This window comes from Canis lupus, chromosome 15, assembly GCF_011100685.1.
Source record: "Canis lupus familiaris isolate Mischka breed German Shepherd chromosome 15, alternate assembly UU_Cfam_GSD_1.0, whole genome shotgun sequence".
NCBI classification, from domain to species: domain Eukaryota; kingdom Metazoa; phylum Chordata; class Mammalia; order Carnivora; family Canidae; genus Canis; species Canis lupus.
In genome coordinates this window covers 13352208-13370385 of record NC_049236.1, presented here as the reverse complement: position 1 = coordinate 13370385, position 18178 = coordinate 13352208, and the positions used below count along the sequence as shown (strand labels likewise).

The following is an 18178-nucleotide window of genomic DNA, read 5'->3' as shown; positions in this document are numbered from 1 at the left end:
GCTCAGGGCATGATCCTAGGGTCTGGGATCGAGTCCCACATCGGGCTCCCGGGAGCCTGCTTCTCCCTCTACCTGTCTCTCTCTCTCTCATTAATAAATAAATTCTTTATTAAAAAACCTATTTATTCAACTGTTGAATAGGCTATAAATTTACTCAGCTTTAAAATGATCAAAAAGTATCAGTGGAAGATCTCTCTTCTATTTTTGTTCCTATTTCTCTAACAGATGTTTTTTATTCATCTTCCTAGATATTTTTGTTGCACATGCAAACCAAAACAAATATACATTATTTTCTCCTTTTAAAAAAACACAATTGGAAGCATAAAGTGTACACTGTTAGGTATCTTGAATTTTTTCACGTCTCGGGCTCTTTCCAGATCAATATATAGAGAACTTCTTTATTCTATTTTACACAGCATACTATTTCCTCGTGTACATGTGCCATTATTTGCTTAATCAACCCCCTGTCACTGGACATTTACACCGTTTCCAACCTTTCAGCATTCCAAAAGCAGCTGCAATGAAAGCTCGCACATGTTCCACGTGTGCAGGTGTATCTACAGGAGAAGTTCTGGAAGTGCATTTCTGCACAATCCTTGTCAGGACACCAAGTTCCCTGTGGCCACACTGGCTCTTTTGGCAGCTGTCTAGTTTTATTTCTCAAAGGGACCCTTGGTGACTGTGAACAGAATTCTACTTTCTCAAACCTCACTGCCCTCTCCCCCGTGACCTTCCCATCAGAACCTCTCCTGAGGGCCTTTCACCAGATGGTTTGGCTTCTGGATCTGGGAAGCCTGGGCACTTGCCACCTCCACCCTGCATGGGGTCTGTGCCCTGGTGATCAGTCTGTCCAGAGTGATGGCTCCTTCTCCTGTCTAGTTCCCAAACTCTGGGCATCAGTGGCAGGTACAGGAAGCTTGCTCTTTAGATAGACCTCCACTGTTGAGACTTCCTGTCAAAAGCTGCCGTCTCCCCTTCTCTGCCATCCCTCATCCCCAATTGTGACTTCCTTCTGATCATAGGGTCATAAGATCTGCTACTCTCTGGTGTGGATCTCCCATGTCATTGGGAGTGGCCCCAGCTTTGTGGGAGGAAATGGATGAAGGAAGATTCAGCAACAGGCCACCCCCGGCCCCATCCCCCCATGAGATGCACTCCTGTGACTAAAGCAGAGCCAAATCCACTTTGTAAAACAAGGCCCTCAAGTAGCCTGGGATGTCTGGGTTGGCCCAGAACTGTGGTGTCAGGTCATGTAGCAGATGGCACCACTCTGGCTGACTGAGACCAGGATGAGCAGGAGCCTGGGCAGGTCAGGGCCATGCAGAAACATGATTATTATTGGTGTGAATGGCACTCACATTTGGAATTGTAGGTAGGGCACAGTAGTTAAGAGCCCTGATTCTTGAGCCAGACTGTTCAAAATAGGGGATGCACTTCTTACAAATCAGATTAAGGAAGTGGAGGACCTGGGAGGGGCAGAGTAGGGATGGGAGGAGATCTCAGGCTCCACTGCTCCTCTCCAGTGGTAAGAACAAACCAGGGGGAGGTGCATTCTGCTGGCAAGCTGGAGCAGGCATCTTCAAAAGTGTCAAGGTTGGGGCACCTGGGTGGCTCCATTGGTTGAGTGTCTGCCTTCAGCTCAGGTCATGGTCTCAGGATCCTGGGATCCAGCCCTGTGTCAGATTCCCTACTCAGCAGGGAGTCTGCTTTTCTCTCTTCTGTACTCTTTCTGTCTCAAATAGATAAATAAATAAAATATTTTTTTTAAATGTCAAGGTTGGAGAGGCCAGCAAAGATCCCCACTGAGTCATCCTGACCCATAGTTGGCTCCACCTAGAGTACTAGACATCAGGAGTCTCTGTGAGGTGCCAGGCTAGGAAATTTCCTTGGTGTCTGTCTCCAACCCGACTATCTGGATCACAAACAAGGAAACTGAGGCTTAGAAAGGTAATTTGTTTGAGACTAATACGGGGTGGGGGCATAATCTGAACCCACCTCTAAGTCCTATAGTCCATCTGCCTTAACCTAGATGTCTCTGAGATTCCTATCCAGTGATTACCCAGCCTCAGCTCACACATTTCCAGTGATGGGGAGCTCACTACCATCAGTGTAGCTTATCACATCTCTGAGGGACAGCTCTATTGGAAGGCTTTCCTTCCATTGAGTTACAGATGTTGTGTCCTGACAACCTTCAGGCTTTTGCCTTGGTCTCTGTGCTCCAGATCAGCCCTGTGGAGATTTGAAGATGGGGTCTCTGTCAACCCTGAGCTCTTTATTCTTCAGGCCAATGACCCTAGACTGGTCCTTTGTGTCTACAGGACATCTTTCCATCCCCTCCTGTATTAATTCGGGTTCAGTTCAGTTGTGAGTAACAGACTACTCCACCCCGACCCCCACCATCACCCCCACCCCCGCCAAAGAAAATTCCAGAGCAGTGGCTTAACCAATACTGAAATAAGTCTGTGCAGGCAGTTCAGGGTGGTATGGCACCTCAAAGGTTTTAGGGACCCAGGTCCTTGCTGTTTATGAAAGTCAACTCAAACTAGCAGAACTTCATTACATCTAGCTTAAGAAAGGGGAGGATATCTTTAGAATATCTGGAAAGTCTAAGGGTTCTAGGTTCAGGCAGAGCCAGGGGATGCAGCACGGTTGTTAAGCGCCTGCTCTCTCTCTTGGCTGTTTCCCTCCATGCATGGGTTTCAATGTCAAACAGCATTCTCCATGTGATCTTCTGATCCAGGAGAAGCACCTCGCACCTCTCCTGAAGTCCCAGAGTCCATATATCAAATCTTGTAGAAGGAGTGACCGGCTTGGCTTAGGTCACTTGCCTACACCAATCACTGGGCCTTGGATTTGCAATGCTATAGTTGAGCATGCTGGGGTGCCATGCTGGGTGTCTACTCTTGGAAGTAAGTGTGAGGGACACAGAGATTGGACAGTCCCATCAGGAGCCTGTGGACTAGGCGAGAGAAGTCTTACCCACCAGAGAGATGGGATACCCCAAAACCGTAAACATGTTCCATTCATCATGCTAAGGAGAGTGAATTTTGTCTTATAAGCAATGGGGAGTCCCTGGAAGATTTTGCTGGGATTTGGCTGGTTTGATTGGTCACAACCTTTTTAAGAGAAGGAAACTGAGGCAGAGAACACAAGGGAGAAATCCAGTGAATGCTGGGGTCAGGGACCATGGGAAGACTCTCTCTCATAGGGGGACATGTTCTTCTCTCTCCCTTCAGGGATGGGGACCAATGGGGGAGAAATAGTGTCTGTTCCCAAAGGACACGTATTTCCGCTGATGTAAGCTGTCTGGGGAGTCCCGACAAGAGGGAGAAATATGTCACATCGTTCATTCATTCCTATCTCCACATGTCTGTCACTCACTGAATACCTAACTCTGTGTTGGGTTTTGCTGCTGGCAGGAGGCAGAATGTCTGATAATGATGAGAAACCTTTAATGAGCCGTCTCTCAGTTTCAGGCCCTGGGCTGAGTGCTTTATATGCATTATCTCATTTAATCCTCATGAGAACTCCATGAGGTAGGTACTCTGGAGAGGAGGCCAAATGAGGATAAATAATGAATGCTGTCAAGGAGTTCACAGTCTACACAGGTGATAGCCTAGAAGATAAATGATGACAATGGAGGGAGTTGTGTTTGGGGGGGCACATAGGCAGGAGCCCCTCACAGGCGGGCCAATGAGAGGTGTTGTGGGGGAGGCATGTCATAAAGCTTGACATTTGAAGTGGGCAGAGGATTAGGAGGGCTGAGCCAGGCCCAGAGTGAGCATGGGCAACGGTACAGAGGTGAGAAAGGGAAAAAGGTTGTGAGTTGAGTGCAGTGGCTGGAGGTGAGGCTGGGCCAGAAGGCAGGGGCCAGGCTGCCCGGTAACCTGTGTAGACAATCATAGGATTCCCTGAAAGCAAAGCAGCTGGTGGGGGGGTCCTCCTGCTGCTCTGAGGCCTCAGCAGCACCCCCTGGGTGTGTATTAGCAGGGGTCTCTTAGCCCCTGTCCCAGGGCAAAGGGGACGGCGGTATTTGCCTGAATTGAGGTTGTGTCCAGCCTCCAGCCCACGCACCTCCTGATGTAAGGCATGTAGCCAGCCCCTGAAATTTGGAGTCCTTCACAGTCGCTAGATCTGGGCTGGGGTTGAGGAAAGGAAGAGTCTGACTTTTTGGGGCAGCTTTGCCCTCTCTTCTTTCCTTCCTGCCACACCCTGTAACAGCGAACCCCTACCCCAATCCTCCCCTGTATGTCCCCTCTCCTACCTCTAAACTCCACCAACCAGGCCTCGCCACTCAAAAGGAGCTCTTCTCCACATCCACGTGAAATGGAGAGGGCTCTGGGCTTGGGAAATGAGAAGTTAGAGATCTAGTTCTGCCTCTGCGATCACTCTGCTTGTGTGACCTTGGGCAAGTCAGCCCTTCCTCTGGGCTTCCTCCTCTGGGAAACAGACTTTGAAAACCTACAGTCCAATTTGGGGATAAATGACTTCAGTCTCTTACTTACTGCAGGGAAAAGAAAAACAGCACACGCAGTATGCAATGCAAAGGGTGGGTGGAGTGTATGGATTAACAGTCTCCTGGAGAAGGGGAGGCAGGAAGCAGGTCGGCTGTGCAGCGTGGGGCGCTGGTGCTGTTGTCCAAGGTTCAGGCTTTCAGTTTGAGGAGCTCAGAGCAGGAAGAGGGCAAGATGCCTGGGCTCTCGAGAAGCCTTATTTCTGGAGGAGGCAGGATTTGAAGCAAGAGTGCGGGTTGGGAAAGGAAGCAAGCATGCGCCAAGAGGAGTCCGGAGGTTCTGGGGCGCCGGGCGACTTTGCCAAGGGGCGGGTGGAGAAGGCCCTGTGGTCCTAGCCCGGGTCGTCCCGCTCCTGGCTCGCTGCGTGGCCGCGCCGCTCCTCCAGAGGTCGCTGCTCTCCAGGAATCCGTCACCAGCGTCTCCCGGGCAGGGCCGGGCTGCCCTCTGGTCCCCTCGCTCGGCTTCTGCGCGGCTCCGCAGGGCTCCGGCGGGGGTCAGGCACGCGGCACTGCTTCCCTCACCACGCAGGGCCCTACGGTCTCCCCAGCTCCCCCGCCTGGGGCTCCGAAAGGCTAAATGCCACGGCGTGCATGTGTGCGTCGGTTACCGGGTTCGGACGGCTGCGCCGCCTCCCTCCCCCTGTCGGCCCCACTCCGGGGCGGCGGAGGGGCGGCGGGGGCCGAGGTCCCGCTCTCCGGCGCCGAGCGCAGCTGGAGCGCACAGGGCCGCGCTACCGCCCGGGGCCCTCCCCGCGCCGCGCCCTCTGCGCTCCCCGCCCCAGTCCCCAACCCACGCGCACGCGGCCCCGCGCCCTCGCACAGCCTCCAGCCGTCGGCGGCACGCGGCGGGCCTCCTCTGGGCGGAGCGGCGGGTCCGGATGGCGAGGCGTCCAGGGCGGTCCCCGCACTCGGGACCGGCGCGGGTCGGACACACGGCGCCACCGCCTCCGCCTCCGCCTCCGCAGGGACCGACCCTCGGACGAAAAGCCCAGGACGCACTTCGACTCTGGGAGGGCTCGCAGCCCCGAGGCTGGCGGCACACTTGGAAAGGGCGCCCTCTCCCCTGCGCCCAAGCTGCGCCTCTCCCGGCGAGGGGAGCCTGTCGCCCCTGGGTCGCGGCGAGGCCAGGCCCCGGGGTGGTGGTGGCTGCGGAGCCGCACCGTCCTCACCCTCGCCTGGGCCCGCAACCCTCTCCCCGCGAACCAGAGCCGACGGCTCCGCAGCTCGCCCGGGCTCACCGGGGCGCGGGCCGGGGCCATCCCGGGCTCAAGCGAACCCCCCACCACGCGGTCCCAGGATAGGGCAGCTGGGGGGCGACTGTGGCCAGGCGTGGGGAAGGGGAGAAGTCCAGGGCGTGGCGGTGTGGGGAACAGCTCAGAGGCGCTGGGGGCAGGCGGGGCGAAGGCGCCGGGGCAGCTCCCGGTCTCTGCGCGCGGCGGATCCGCGCGTCCACACTGACTGGGGCCCCGCTCCTGGGCGTGCGCGGGGGAGCACCGCCGCCGCAGGGCTCCCGACCCGGGGTCTCCGCCCCCTCCCCCCGGGCCCAGGGATCGGTCCGCAACGGGCGGAGAGCTGGGTGCGAAAAGGATCTGGAGACGTCCCGGCTTCGGCCCAGCAACTGTCGTGCCCGGAGCGGCAGGCGGACGGAGGGACGGAGGGACGGAGGGACGGAGGGACGGAGGGACGGAGGGACGGGGCGGCCGCGCGGGCCTCGCCGCCGTCGCTGAGGCTGGCCACGGTGTGGGAATGAAATCAGAGCAGCGCTGGAGCGCGCGGTGCCCCCTGCCCGGCTCCGGACCGCCCGCGTCGCCGCCTCTTGGAGCTCCGCGCCGCGCTTCGCCACTTTCGCGACTGATGTCATTACATTCTCCAACCCCCCCCCCCCCCCCCCGGTAGCTCTCCCCTTTCTCCTTGTGGAGAACAGCACGTCTACAGCGACCGCGAGAGGGCAAGGCAGGAGCCACAAAGACAGGGGCACCGCTGATGGCCCGCAACACGTCGCAGTACACACGCAACTCCCTGCTGTCCGAGCATTTGGGGGCGGATCCCCTCCCAAAGGCGCCCGGCAAAGCCGCCTTCCAGTTGTTTCTTGGCTGCTTCAGGGAGGTGACCAAATAGGAAGGCAGAGGAAGGAGGAAGCCACATTCTCCAGGTGACACTGTAACCAAGACCCACAGAGCCTGTTGTCTCCTGCTTCCTGGGAGGCTGCCCGAGTGGGGGCTGAAGCACAGGATTTCCCTGGAGGGAAGTGACAGTCACCCAGATAGCAAATGTGCCCGGGAGGCTTGGAAGAGGCTGAGCCCACAGGTGGGAAAGGATGGTGCCAGGGCAGAAAACGAAATGCCTTGCAAACGTCCTGATCAACCTTCTCCCAGCACTCAGTTCACCTCCTCCTGGCTTTGGTCAAGACAACTTGGCCCTTCTAGATTACATTAAAACCTTGGGAGGGATGAGAGGTTCCCAGAAACACTTCTCCCCAGGCAAGAGTGGAGCTTGGTCAGGGGCTAAGCAGAGTTATTTGGATCAGTAAAGGAGTTCTGGCCTGAGAGTTTTGACACCTGGGTCCAGCCCAACCCTGGGAGTAGGGTGAGGGGCTTCAAAAGCCTGGCCAGGTCACATGATCTCCAGAGCCTGTTTGCACCCCTGTAAAAGTGCATGTATGTTTGAGGGGTCTGGTGGTTCCTTGGGATCATGTTCTACCCCCACATTGCAGAACAAGGGCTAGGGGCCTGTGTCCCTTTTCCCCAACCTGTGTCCCCTTGCCAGGGAGCGTGCAGCAGAGCCAGGCAGAGGCACAGCCGGCAGCTGCAGCCAGTCTTACCCCGGAGCTGGGCAGGTGCCTGGGGAACCTGAGAGTGCTTCCAAGGAAGGAAGTTACTGGTTCATGCCTGTCATTTTACAAATGAAGACACTCATTTGCAGCAAGATGAGACCAATGTTGATTTTCCCCTCCATCTTCTCAGCTACTAGCAGAGAAGAGCCAGGCTGGAGCTGACGTGTGGTAGACAGTATGGGGGATCTGTGAGTGTGAGAAAGATCTCCATGAAGTAACACACAAGCTGGGGTAAGTGTAGGGTTGCCAGATAAAATAAATCTGCTAAATCTAGCAACCCTAGGTATGTGAATTTATTGAACTCATGCAAAAAAACTTCTTTCCAAAGCCCACCCCCCTACTTTTTTTTTCTGGAGGGCCTCATCACCTGGAAAATTCTAACCCCCTCAGGGCCACTACCCCTGCCCAATTCCAGTCCATGGTTTGAGAACTGGACCTCTCTTCTTCCGGAGGACAGTCTGTTTATGCACTCTGCATACCAGGTGGATTCCCTTGGTCTGAGGAGCGTATGTAGGGGGAACAGAGGACTTTCTCTCCCAGGATAGGCGCAGCCAGACCTGCCTCCACTCCCCTCTGCTCTTAGCCAAGATGGCTTGAGAGGATGGAGACCTCTTTCATGAAGGTTAAGAGATAAGCACCTGGCCCTGCTCTACCTGGTAGGAGTCTAGGTGAGTCCCTTCCCCACTCTGGGCCTCTTGCCCCACCAGTGGAATGGGAAAGTTAGATTTACACTAAATTATTCCATAGATTGGAAATTGCTAGATGAAAGAGATAACGTATCCATCCTGACATTAACCCTGCTGAATTACAGCTTGCAGGAGCTGTGCATGCCCTCCCACCCTGCTCCCAGCACTATCCACAGGGGATCTGACCCAGCACAGTGACCAGAGGGGGTTCGATAGCCCAGTAGGGGTAACCTAGTGGAGGGCTTGACCCAGGCTTGAGATCCAGGTGGGAGACTACACCACCCACACCCACTTTCTCTCTCCCCAGGAGTCTGCAAAGTGCTCTCCAAACCCTCTTTCTAGGTAGCCTGGAGTGACGGAGCTACATTACGTATTAGTCATGAGGTGGGTTGTTTTTAAATCTCATTTTCATAGAGGAAGAAACAATTACAGAGTTTAAGAAATTTATCCAAGACGACAGACCTCGAAATAGGGCCAGGACCAGAATCCCCGAAGCCTAATTTTTCAGGGTCCCTGATCTTAACTACTAGGCAAAGCAGGAAACTGAGGCTAGGTAGGGAAGCAGCTTGCTGACTGTCATACCGCCCGGGCAAAGCTGAGGGCAGCTGGGGGCTCAGGCCTCGCGCGCCGAGCTCTGACCACTGCGCGGCGCTGGCGGGGCAGCCGCCCATCCATCGGCTCCGTTCTCGCCCAAGGCCCAAGACCGGTGCCCTCACCCCGGTCGCCCCTCGGGGTTGGGGCGGGCCCCGTCTAAGCTGGAGCTACTGGTTGCTGGGTTCCTGGCCGGGGGCGGCGGGGGGGGGATCCAACGGGCTGGTAAGAAGAAGGGCACCGGGGCAACCTCGTGTGCACAGGCTCCCGAGAGCAGAGGCAACGCTGGCCTGGGGCTGAGGTCGGGGTCACTGGGGAAGGGGTCTGTAGGGTCCTGCTGCGGGTCTGCTGAGCCCACAAGTCCGCCAGAAAGGGGGCGACTAGGGGGAGGGATGCAGCGAGGGATTCTGCACCCACGAAGAGACGCCCGGACCAACGCAGGGTTTCCAGAGGAACCGGAGGCAGAGACTGACCGAAGGCCGGAGGCCCAGAGGCACGGAGCCCAGGACAAACGGCCACCCGGCCGGCAAGGGCGGAGGGCAGGCCCCGTCGGAGCGCGGGAGGCGGCCGCGCGCCCCGAATGCGGCGGAAACGCCGCACGGAAGCTTCGGGGAGAGGGCGGCGGCCCCGGGTCTCCCCGCGCGGGGCCGGGGCGTCGGGAAGGAGCGGCGCAGCGGGGTCGCTCACCTCTCCGAGGCCGGGCGGAGGGCGTCGGGCTTGCCGGTCGCGATCACTCCGGCGCGTCTCCCCGGGGCCGGAAGCCGCTGGGGATCCGGCGGGCCCGCTCCGGCGGCGCAGGTCCCGGCGTCTCGGCTCCCGCGCGCGCTCCGACCGCGCTTCGGCCTCGGGGCCCCGGCGCCGCCGCGGGAGGCGGGAGGCCGGAGGCGGGAGGCGGGAGGCGGGAGGCGGGAGGCGGGAGGCGGGAGGCGGAGGGCGGGAGGCGGAGGGCGAGGGCGGGGCGGGGGCCGCTTCTCCGGCCCGCGCGGACCCGAACACCCGGGCTGAGCGCACGGGCTCCGGGCGGCGGCTCCCGGGCGCGGAGCGTCGGCGGGACCTGCGGGAAGGCGAGGACCCGCCTCCGGCCACCCGGGCCAGCTCCCGCCGCGGCGGCCGAGTGTTCCCGCCGGGCCCCTCCGCCGAGGCCGTCCGCCCGCCCCCTCCCGCCCCGCCCCGCCCCGCTCGGGAGCTCCGCCCCGGCTTCGCGCTCTTCCGCCTTAGGCAGCGGCGAGGCGGGGAGGGACTGGCTCCCCTGCCCCCGTCCCGGGGGCGCTGGGGGCCGGGAGCGGCCGGGTCCGGGGGAAGCCTCACGTCCTCCCGCCCGCGCCCCCGCTGCAGGCGCCCCGCTCGGGCTCCCGGGGCGGCGGAGGGGCGGCCGCTGGGCTGCTCCCCGAGAGGCGAGAGCGGCGAGCTGGGCCGCGAGGGGGCGCTGCGGAGCCGGGGGACACCCCTCCCTGCCCGCCTCAGTCCCCCGCCCCCTCCCCGCCCGCGCGCAAAACACACTCGCCCCAGAGGCAGCGCGGCGGAGCCCGAGCCGCGGCCGGAGCGGAGCCGGAGAGCGGCGGCGGCGGCGGCGGCGGCACCATGACCCTGGGCAGCTGCTGCTGCGAGATCATGTCCTCCGAGAGCTCCCCGGCCGCGCTGTCCGAGGCCGACGCAGACATAGACGTGGTGGGCGGCGGCGGCGGCGGCGGCGGCGGCGGGGGGGAGCTCCCTGCCCGCTCCGGGCCCCGCGCCCCCCGGGACGTGCTCCCGCTCGGCCCCGAGCCGCCTCCCGAGGAGGCCGAGGCGGACGCCGCCGAGGACGAGGAGGAGTCCGGCGGCTGCTCGGACGGCGAGCCCCGCGCTCTAGCGCCCCGGGGGGCGGCGGCCGCGGCGGGAAGCCCCGGGCCAGGCGCGGCAGCGGCGGCGGCGGCGGCGGCGGCGGCGGCGGCCCGGGGCGCGGCGGGGCCGGGGCCGGGGCCGGGGCCGCCGTCGGGGGGCGCGGCGGCGCGGAGCCCGCTGGTGAAGCCGCCCTACTCGTACATCGCGCTCATCACCATGGCCATCCTGCAGAGCCCCAAGAAGCGGCTGACGCTGAGCGAGATCTGCGAGTTCATCAGCGGCCGCTTCCCCTACTACCGGGAGAAGTTCCCCGCCTGGCAGAACAGCATCCGCCACAACCTCTCGCTCAACGACTGCTTCGTCAAGATCCCCCGCGAGCCGGGCAACCCGGGCAAGGGCAACTACTGGACGCTGGACCCCGAGTCGGCCGACATGTTCGACAACGGCAGCTTCCTGCGGCGCCGCAAGCGCTTCAAGCGGCAGCCGCTGCCGCCGCCGCACCCGCACCCGCACCCGCACCCGCACCCGGAGCTGCTGCTGCGCGGCGGGGCCGCGGCGGCGGGGGACGCGGGCGCCTTCCTGCCGGGCTTCGCCGCCTACGGCGCCTACGGCTACGGCTACGGCTTGGCGCTCCCGGCCTACGGCGCGCCTCCGCCCGGCCCGGCCCCGCACGCGCACCCGCACCCGCACCCGCACGCGCACCCGCACCCGCACCCGCACGCGCACGCCTTCGCTTTCGCCGCCGCCGCCGCCGCCGCCGCCGCGCCCTGCCAGCTGTCCGTGCCCCCGGGCCGCGCCGCCGCCCCTCCGCCCGGACCCCCGACGGCCTCGGTGTTCGCGGGCGCGGCGTCCGGCCCGGCCCCCGCCCCCGCCCCCGCCCCCGCCCCCGCCCCGGGCGCAGCGTCCGGCCCCGGGCCCGCGGGCCTGCCCGCCTTCCTGGGCGCCGAGCTGGGCTGCGCCAAGGCCTTCTACCCCGCGTCGCTGAGCCCCCCCGCGGCCGGCACCGCCGCCGGCCTGCCCGCCGCCCTCCTGCGCCAGGGCCTCAAGACGGACGCGGGCGGCGGGGCGGGCGGCGGGGGCGCGGGGGCCGGCCAGAGGCCCTCCTTCTCCATAGACCACATCATGGGCCACGGCGGCGGCGGCGGCGGCGGCGGCGGCGGCGGCGGCGGCGCGGCCCCCCCGGGCGGGGGCGAGGGCTCCCCGGGGTCGCCTTTCGCGGCGCCGGCGGGCCCCGGGGGGCAAGCGCAGGTCCTGGCCATGCTGACTGCCCCGGCCCTGGCCCCGGTGGCCGGCCACCTCCGCCTCTCGCACCCCGGGGACGCGCTCCTGTCCTCGGGGCCCCCGTTCGCCAGCAAAGTCGCCGGCCTCAGCGGCTGCCACTTCTGACCGCGTCGAGCCCAGGCCCGGCGAGGCCCGCGCGCCCGCCTCCGCCTCCGCCTCCGCCTCCCCGGGCGCCCGGCGGCCCCAGCGGAACTCAGGGAGTCTATTTATGAGGAGTCTCCAGACCTTGGGCCCGCGCGGTGACTTGGCACTTCGGGCTCCGGAGCTTGCTTGGGCCGCCGCGGGCTCCGTGGCGCAGGGAGAGGCCCGGGCCTACGCGAGGCAGCCGCCGGCCCGCTCCCGCTCGGACCTGAGCAGCACGCGGGGCGGGGGGCGCCCTCCCGCCCGCCCAGCCTCTGCGCCCCTGCCCCTCGGGGGCCGGAGGACGCCCGCCCGGAGAGGCCCCGGCCCGCGGATTCCGCCAGAAACCCCGACTGCGCCGACCGCTCTCTCCTCCTGCCTCTCCCTCGCTCCTTCCTCAGCCTCGAGGCTCCGCTTGTTCAACAGGATAATTTAAAGATACCTATTATCCGCCTTGTGCTTAAAAGAAAATTCCCATTTGTTTTTTTCTTGCCGCCCTTCAAGGAAGTTCGTTTTCGCTGAAGCCCAAAGCAGTGTCTACACAGGCGAAGTCGAAGGGAGAGGTTAAGTGAGGGGGTCTCCACAATCCCTGCGGAAACCCCGGATCCCACTACACTGAGGAACATCCTCCCTCTTTTGTATTGGGGTGCTTTTGAAGGAACTTTCCCCCTTTCCCATGGCCGGCTGGGTCCAGCCATCCAGGGCCAGCGGCCCTCTCCGCGCTCTGCTCTGTCCCAGGCCCTGGGATATTTATTGTAGCTAAAAGCAATGAGGTTGGGGTGGGGAGAGGAGGGTCCGGGTCAAGGACTGGAGAGGTGGGGGTGGGGTGGGCGAGGGCACATCCTGTGGCAGGGGGTCCTGTAATTACGTGTAAATATCTGTACAGCGGGCCGCTGTGTGCGTTCTCTGTCCACTGTGTGTGCATTGATTTAGACTTCACTTCGAGGAGACTCTGTGAAATCGTCTGATGGTTTGTGTGGAAGAAAAGAAAAATCTGGCTCCCCCTCCCCATTCCCATCGGTGTCAGTTGAATAAATGTATGTGAACTCCGGCAGTCACCAGCTCTGTCTGCTTGCCTGCACTCCCCTTTCCCCGTCGGGGCTCTCCCAGACACCCGACTCCCCGGTAGAGCGGGAGTGGGGAAGGGCCCTGGGCAGCCCGGACAGGTAAAGGAGGGCCTGGGCTTTCTGGATATGTGGGATATTGTGGCCTGGGCCTTTGGCTCTTCATGGGGCCAGGACTCTGGGAAGCCTGTGACCCCGTAGCACTTTCATTTTCGCTCTGGTCCTAAATGTCTGCCTGGGGTTCTACGGAGAGGTTTTGTTTCAAATGCACCTGGGGATTCAGATCTTCTAGTTTGGACTTTAGCGTGGCCTAGGCTTACCTGGGTGCCCAGGGCTCATGGGCACTCTACCTGTTAAGTACAGTTTGAGTGAATGTGTCTCTGGATGCATATTCTGTATGCCTCTGTGTGCAGAGGTTTTCATGGAGCTTGTGGTTCCTATTTGTGTTTCTGAGGGTCGTCACGTATTCTTTTTGTCCTTCTTTGGGCTGGGGCGGTAAGTTGTATTTTGGGATATCTGTATTTTTATTTCTTTGTGTGTTCACGAATGTGTCCATGTCTGTGATTGTCACTTTTTGTTCTGGGTTCTTAAGAGGAGAGAGATCTCTCATTAGCCACCGTAGAGCCTTTTTTTTTGGATCCTCCTCCCTCCTGCTGCTGTGGACAGGGCATAACGAACAGCTTGAACGGGGGTGGCGGGGGACTGTGAAACCCCTCTCTCCTCCAGCCTGAGAGGGTCAGAAGCATACTACGAGCCAAAGGAGAGAGGCAGTGCAGTCCTTCTCTGTTAAGGCAAACCTTCCCAACCTTTGAGCCACGCTCACAGCCGGAACCTACTGCCAGGGTGCAAAACCATCGGGAGTCATGGCTGGAGCCATCCATAAGCTCATGGAGTGTGTCTGGGCTTGCTGCCCGTGCCAGGGATTTCAGCTGGCCAGACTCGAAAGCATGTGGGGCAAGAGGGGATGCTTTGGGTGGAACAAAGATGGTTACTTAGCTCTTTTTCTCTGTACGTTCAACTGAGGACATAGGAGAGAAGGAGAAGTGTGGAGGTGCAGAGCCAGGCAGTTCAGCCATCACGGAAAATAGACACATGCTGAGGAAAGAGGAAGACAGGGTCAGGGAACCAGCTCCGGAGAACTTGAGAGGGTCAGGCAGGGAGAAACTCCACAGGCCTCCTTAGCCAGGTTCCCAGGCATTAACAACTGCTGGAAAGGAGGAGGGAGGTAGAGGACAGAGTGCCCCTAAGGGAGGAGGGTCAGGATCAGGATCAGCGGAGGGAGAAGGCACCAGGGCTGAGGAACTGTGGTTGGAACTCCCAGGTCTCTCCTCTGTTTCCCCAACACGGGAGAGACAAGGTCGGAAGTGCAGACGGTCAGTGCAGCCCCTCTGCGGAGGTGGGGTGCCCTCTCCTCCCTCTCCTTGAGGGACTGTGGGAGGGTGGGGAGGTCGAATGCAGTGGGCCACCTTCCCATGATCTTCTCAAACAAGCCACCAGAAGTAAGGTTACAGTCAGTGGCAGAACGGGAAATGCCTGCTGATACTGGGATGATGGCTCTGGCAGGCAGCTTGGTGGACTTCCGTTGCCGAGCTGGATTTCATTTCTTTTCATTTGAGGAGGTTTGAACATGACCGTGTGTGTTTGCCCTCAATAAAGCATTTTGTAGCTTACATGATCTCATTTACCATGAATATGTCACTCCCAGATGCTAGGTTGGAGCTTCAAGTAAAAGATTTATCAGTTGGCCTTTCCTCTTTAGAAAATTTAGTCAGCCAGAATGCCTATCTGATGGCGGACAGACACGCGACCTACTGCCTCAGTCGCTACTTCCAGGAGAAGCAGGAGATCCAGTCCCCTCAGTGTGTTTTTATGAAAGTAAATGTGTGTAAATTCATCGGAGCGTGTTGCTTGTATCTATATGTCTATCAGAGGGTCCATATCAGGAAGAGGCAGAAACGAGAGGATTAGGGGAGAATGAGATGCACCCTTCCAGGGGCTTCTAAGAAGCTCGAGATCCCAGACCCATGCCTCAGATCCCGGTTTCCCCATGGGTCAAGAAAGGCCAGATCTGGCTCAGATTATGGCTGAGGACTGGGGGCCAGAAAGAAGCCACAGATGCCCAACTGGCCTTGGAAAGTACCAGAAAAAGAATTGCTGTGAGAGCCGCACTACTGAAGGCAGGGGAAATGGGAGCGTGTCTAGAATTGGAGACTCCTTTAGGTTGTGTGCGCCCAGAACCTGTAAATTAGGAACTGGTAAGGACCCACCTGGGAATAGGACCCGGCGGTAGGGAAGAGCAAGAAGGATGAGGGGATTGCGGATTTGTTGGTAGAGCCTTGTGTTTGTTTTTACCCGCCCACTCCCCCAGACCAGAGAGACCCCCTAAGCGGCTCTTTCCCACCCTGTGGGTGCAAAGGGTGGGTGTTCCGTGTAAGGCGGCTTACTTAGGAGACCAGCTCGCTGGGAGGAGACACAGGCCATCCCATCTGGAGCAGCTTCTGTGGGTTCCCTTCCTTTCTGGGTGGAGACAGCTGAGCCTCTACCTGCCCCCCCTCCCAAGAGGCCCCAACAATCGGTGACAATAAGAAAATATCCAGGGCACACCTTCATCTCTTGAGGTGAGAAAAAAAAAAAAAAAACGCTAAGAAATCGGCCTGGGGTTCAGAGAGTGCTGTTGAGAGCGGGCAGTTTAAAGGGAAGAAAATTGGCGAATTTCACTGGTCAATTTCACTTCATTTCGTTCAATTTCGTTCAATTTCATTCCTTTTCATCCGGCGCCGGGAGGCCCGAGGCCACAAGGAGGGGGAGGGGTCTTTCCGGACAGAATTTTACCCCATCTTGCAGATTTACTTTCTATGGCTGAGAACAGCCTTGATTCTCAAACTTTTGACACACGCCTTTCAGCCAGGGCTAAGGGCAGGCATTTTTATTTTATTTTATTGAAGGGCGTTTGATTTGGGTGATCGAGGCACATCGGTGAACCTCTCCCTACTTCTCTCTTGCAGCCCAATTAAAGTGGTTAATTCTTTTCACCGCCGATCCCTCCCCATCTTTCTTTTCTCCAGGGGCTCCCCGGACCACCCAGGAGCCGAGTGGAGGTGGGGGCGGACACTTCCCCTCCATATCCAATTTGTTCTCGCCACAGCGGGCGCGTCTTCGTGGTTACAAAGCGCTTTTCCCCTGATGACTTTTTTCCCCTTTTCAAAAACACTTCTCCCTCTCTCCCCTTCAACTAGCGACCCTCCCCAGGCCCACCCCTCCTCCCTCTGCGCTCGGGTTTATTTAAACTTCGCCTCCTCCAGAGCCGCCGTAGCGCGCACTTAATGAAGTTGAAGGCTCGGTGCGCCCGGGTGAAGAGGGTTTGGAATCCGTTGAAAGGGGCGTTTTTGTGACACTGATTGGGGCGGGGGTGGGGGCGGTCGCGGACCAGACAATGACCGATCAGGCGGGTTTTCCTTCGCATAGGGTCAGGCGAATAAAGGCGCCGACGCTGTTTAAACGAGGGACCCTGCAAGAGAAAGGGAGAAAGGGTTTTGAGTGTGGAGCGTGCCTCGTAGGATTTCGAGCCGTTGGAACTGGCAGCTCGCATAGGGTCTTTACGGACCGGATTCGGAATGAATTTAATTCCGACCCCGCGCACCCGGCCAAAGAGAAGAGAGGCGAGTTTGGGTTTGTGCCTAGATTATTACGATGCGGGGTTCCCAAGGTTGTCCAGGCTGAGGACTGGGGAGGTGTCCAGGAGGACCGACCGGCAGGACGGGACCAGCTCCCGCTTGCCCTCGGGGCGGGCGCCCGGAGCTTCCTGGAGAGGCGGGGAAGGAGAACTTGAGGTGGGCTCAGGTCACACCGGATAATTCGGCCTCCTGGGCTTTTCCGTCTATCAGGGTGTTTTGAGAGCAAAACAAATGTGACTTGGGATTTCGCAGGAAGATGGTTCTGTTGTGCAAGGCCGGACGGACGCGTACCGACCGCGAGCTGCAGGGAGGACAGGCGTCCCCAGCTCGAGTCTCCGCGGCGAATTTTTCCGCGAGCGCGTGGGCGCGGCGCGGGGCGGAGCGGGCGCCGCCTCCTTTCCCAGCCGGGAGCCGGGCGCCGGGCGCCGGGAGCCGGGAGCCGGGAGCCGGGAGCCGGGAGCCGCGCGGGAGGCCCGGACGCCTCGGACGGCGGCGAGGCCAGGCGGCTTCCCGGTGCCGGGCCCGGGGCGCGGTGGGCGCCGGCGCCCTGGGTGCCCCCCGCGGGGCTCCGCGCCCCGCTCTCCGCCGAGCGCTGCTGCCTTTTCGCTGCACACGGACTCGGAGCGGAAGCTGCCCGCGGTCTGCGCCTTCGCTTTGCTCCCGGCGGCGGGGCCTACGCGGGCCCCTGGGCGCCTCCTCGCCGCAGCCGTGCTCCTGGAGGGGGTCGGCGGCTCCGCGGCTTCTCCTGCGCCCCGGCTGTGGGGAGGCGCGCGGCCGCGGAGATGCGCAGGGCTGCCGCTGCAGGGGTCCCGCGCGGGCCGCCGCAGGAAGCCGGGCCTGGGGGTCGGGCTCCGACTCCCCGGCGTTGGAAAATCTCCTTGGACTGCTCTCCCCGCCGGGGCATTTCTGTCTAGGCAGGGAGACGCATTGCGGTCGGAGGGCTTTGAGGACTGGGGAACAATACGTTTGAATCCGTCTCTCTCATTCGGTCCTTTCCTAAAAATCACCACTGTCTTGAAAAGCATATTTCAAGTGAGCTGTGTAGACGCTGCCAAATAGTGTGAGTGTGTGGAGGGGCGGGGAGGGGGGGGCGCTGAGGGTGCAGGAGCGGGGCTTCCTGTCGCGTTCATTCCCGCTGCTTGCGGAGCGCCCTCGCGGCGCCCGCCTTTCCCCTCCGGCAGGTGTCGGTGCTGCTGGGCAGGACTCCTGGACCTGGATGCCCTACCCCATGCAGGTGTGTCGGTCCCCGCTGGGTGTGGGGAGATCCCCACCCCCCTGCAGCCCACTTTGGTGCCTCCCTGCCGCCAGGGTCACCTCTTCTCCCGGGCCCTGTGGGTTCCTGTCTGAAGCTCAGGGTTCTGTGCAGAGGTTTCCATCTTTCTGGGCCAGTTTTGGCCTCCTCAAGAGCCACCCCATCAGAGGGCAGCCGGTGAGGTTATCGCTTCAATTAGCCTCAGAGCCAGGCGGCAGGAGCCGCTTTCTGTGCTGGAGCCGAAGGGACCAGGCCTCCATCGCACCGCGGACCAATTGCGAGTCCCGGAGTGGATCCAATCCCTGTACGAGGAGTCGGATCCCGGGGCTTGCAGGGCTGGCTT

The 18178-nt window shown here is 60.7% G+C and overlaps 1 protein-coding gene across 1 annotated transcript; it reads left to right on the top strand.

Annotated features, from left to right (window-relative positions):
- The first annotated feature begins 10149 nt into the window (after nt 1-10149).
- FOXD2 (forkhead box D2) lies at nt 10150-12058 on the top strand. Its single transcript, XM_038557578.1, has one exon. The coding sequence runs from the start codon at nt 10205-10207 to the stop codon at nt 11828-11830; it is 1626 nt and encodes a 541-aa protein (XP_038413506.1). The 5' UTR covers nt 10150-10204; the 3' UTR covers nt 11831-12058.
- The last annotated feature ends 6120 nt before the right edge of the window (nt 12059-18178 follow it).

Bases quoted from the DNA above. Each gene is read 5' to 3' on its own strand.
- FOXD2 (XM_038557578.1), top strand. From the start codon at position 10,205: ATGACCCTGGGCAGCTGCTGCTGCGAGATCATGTCCTCCGAGAGCTCC.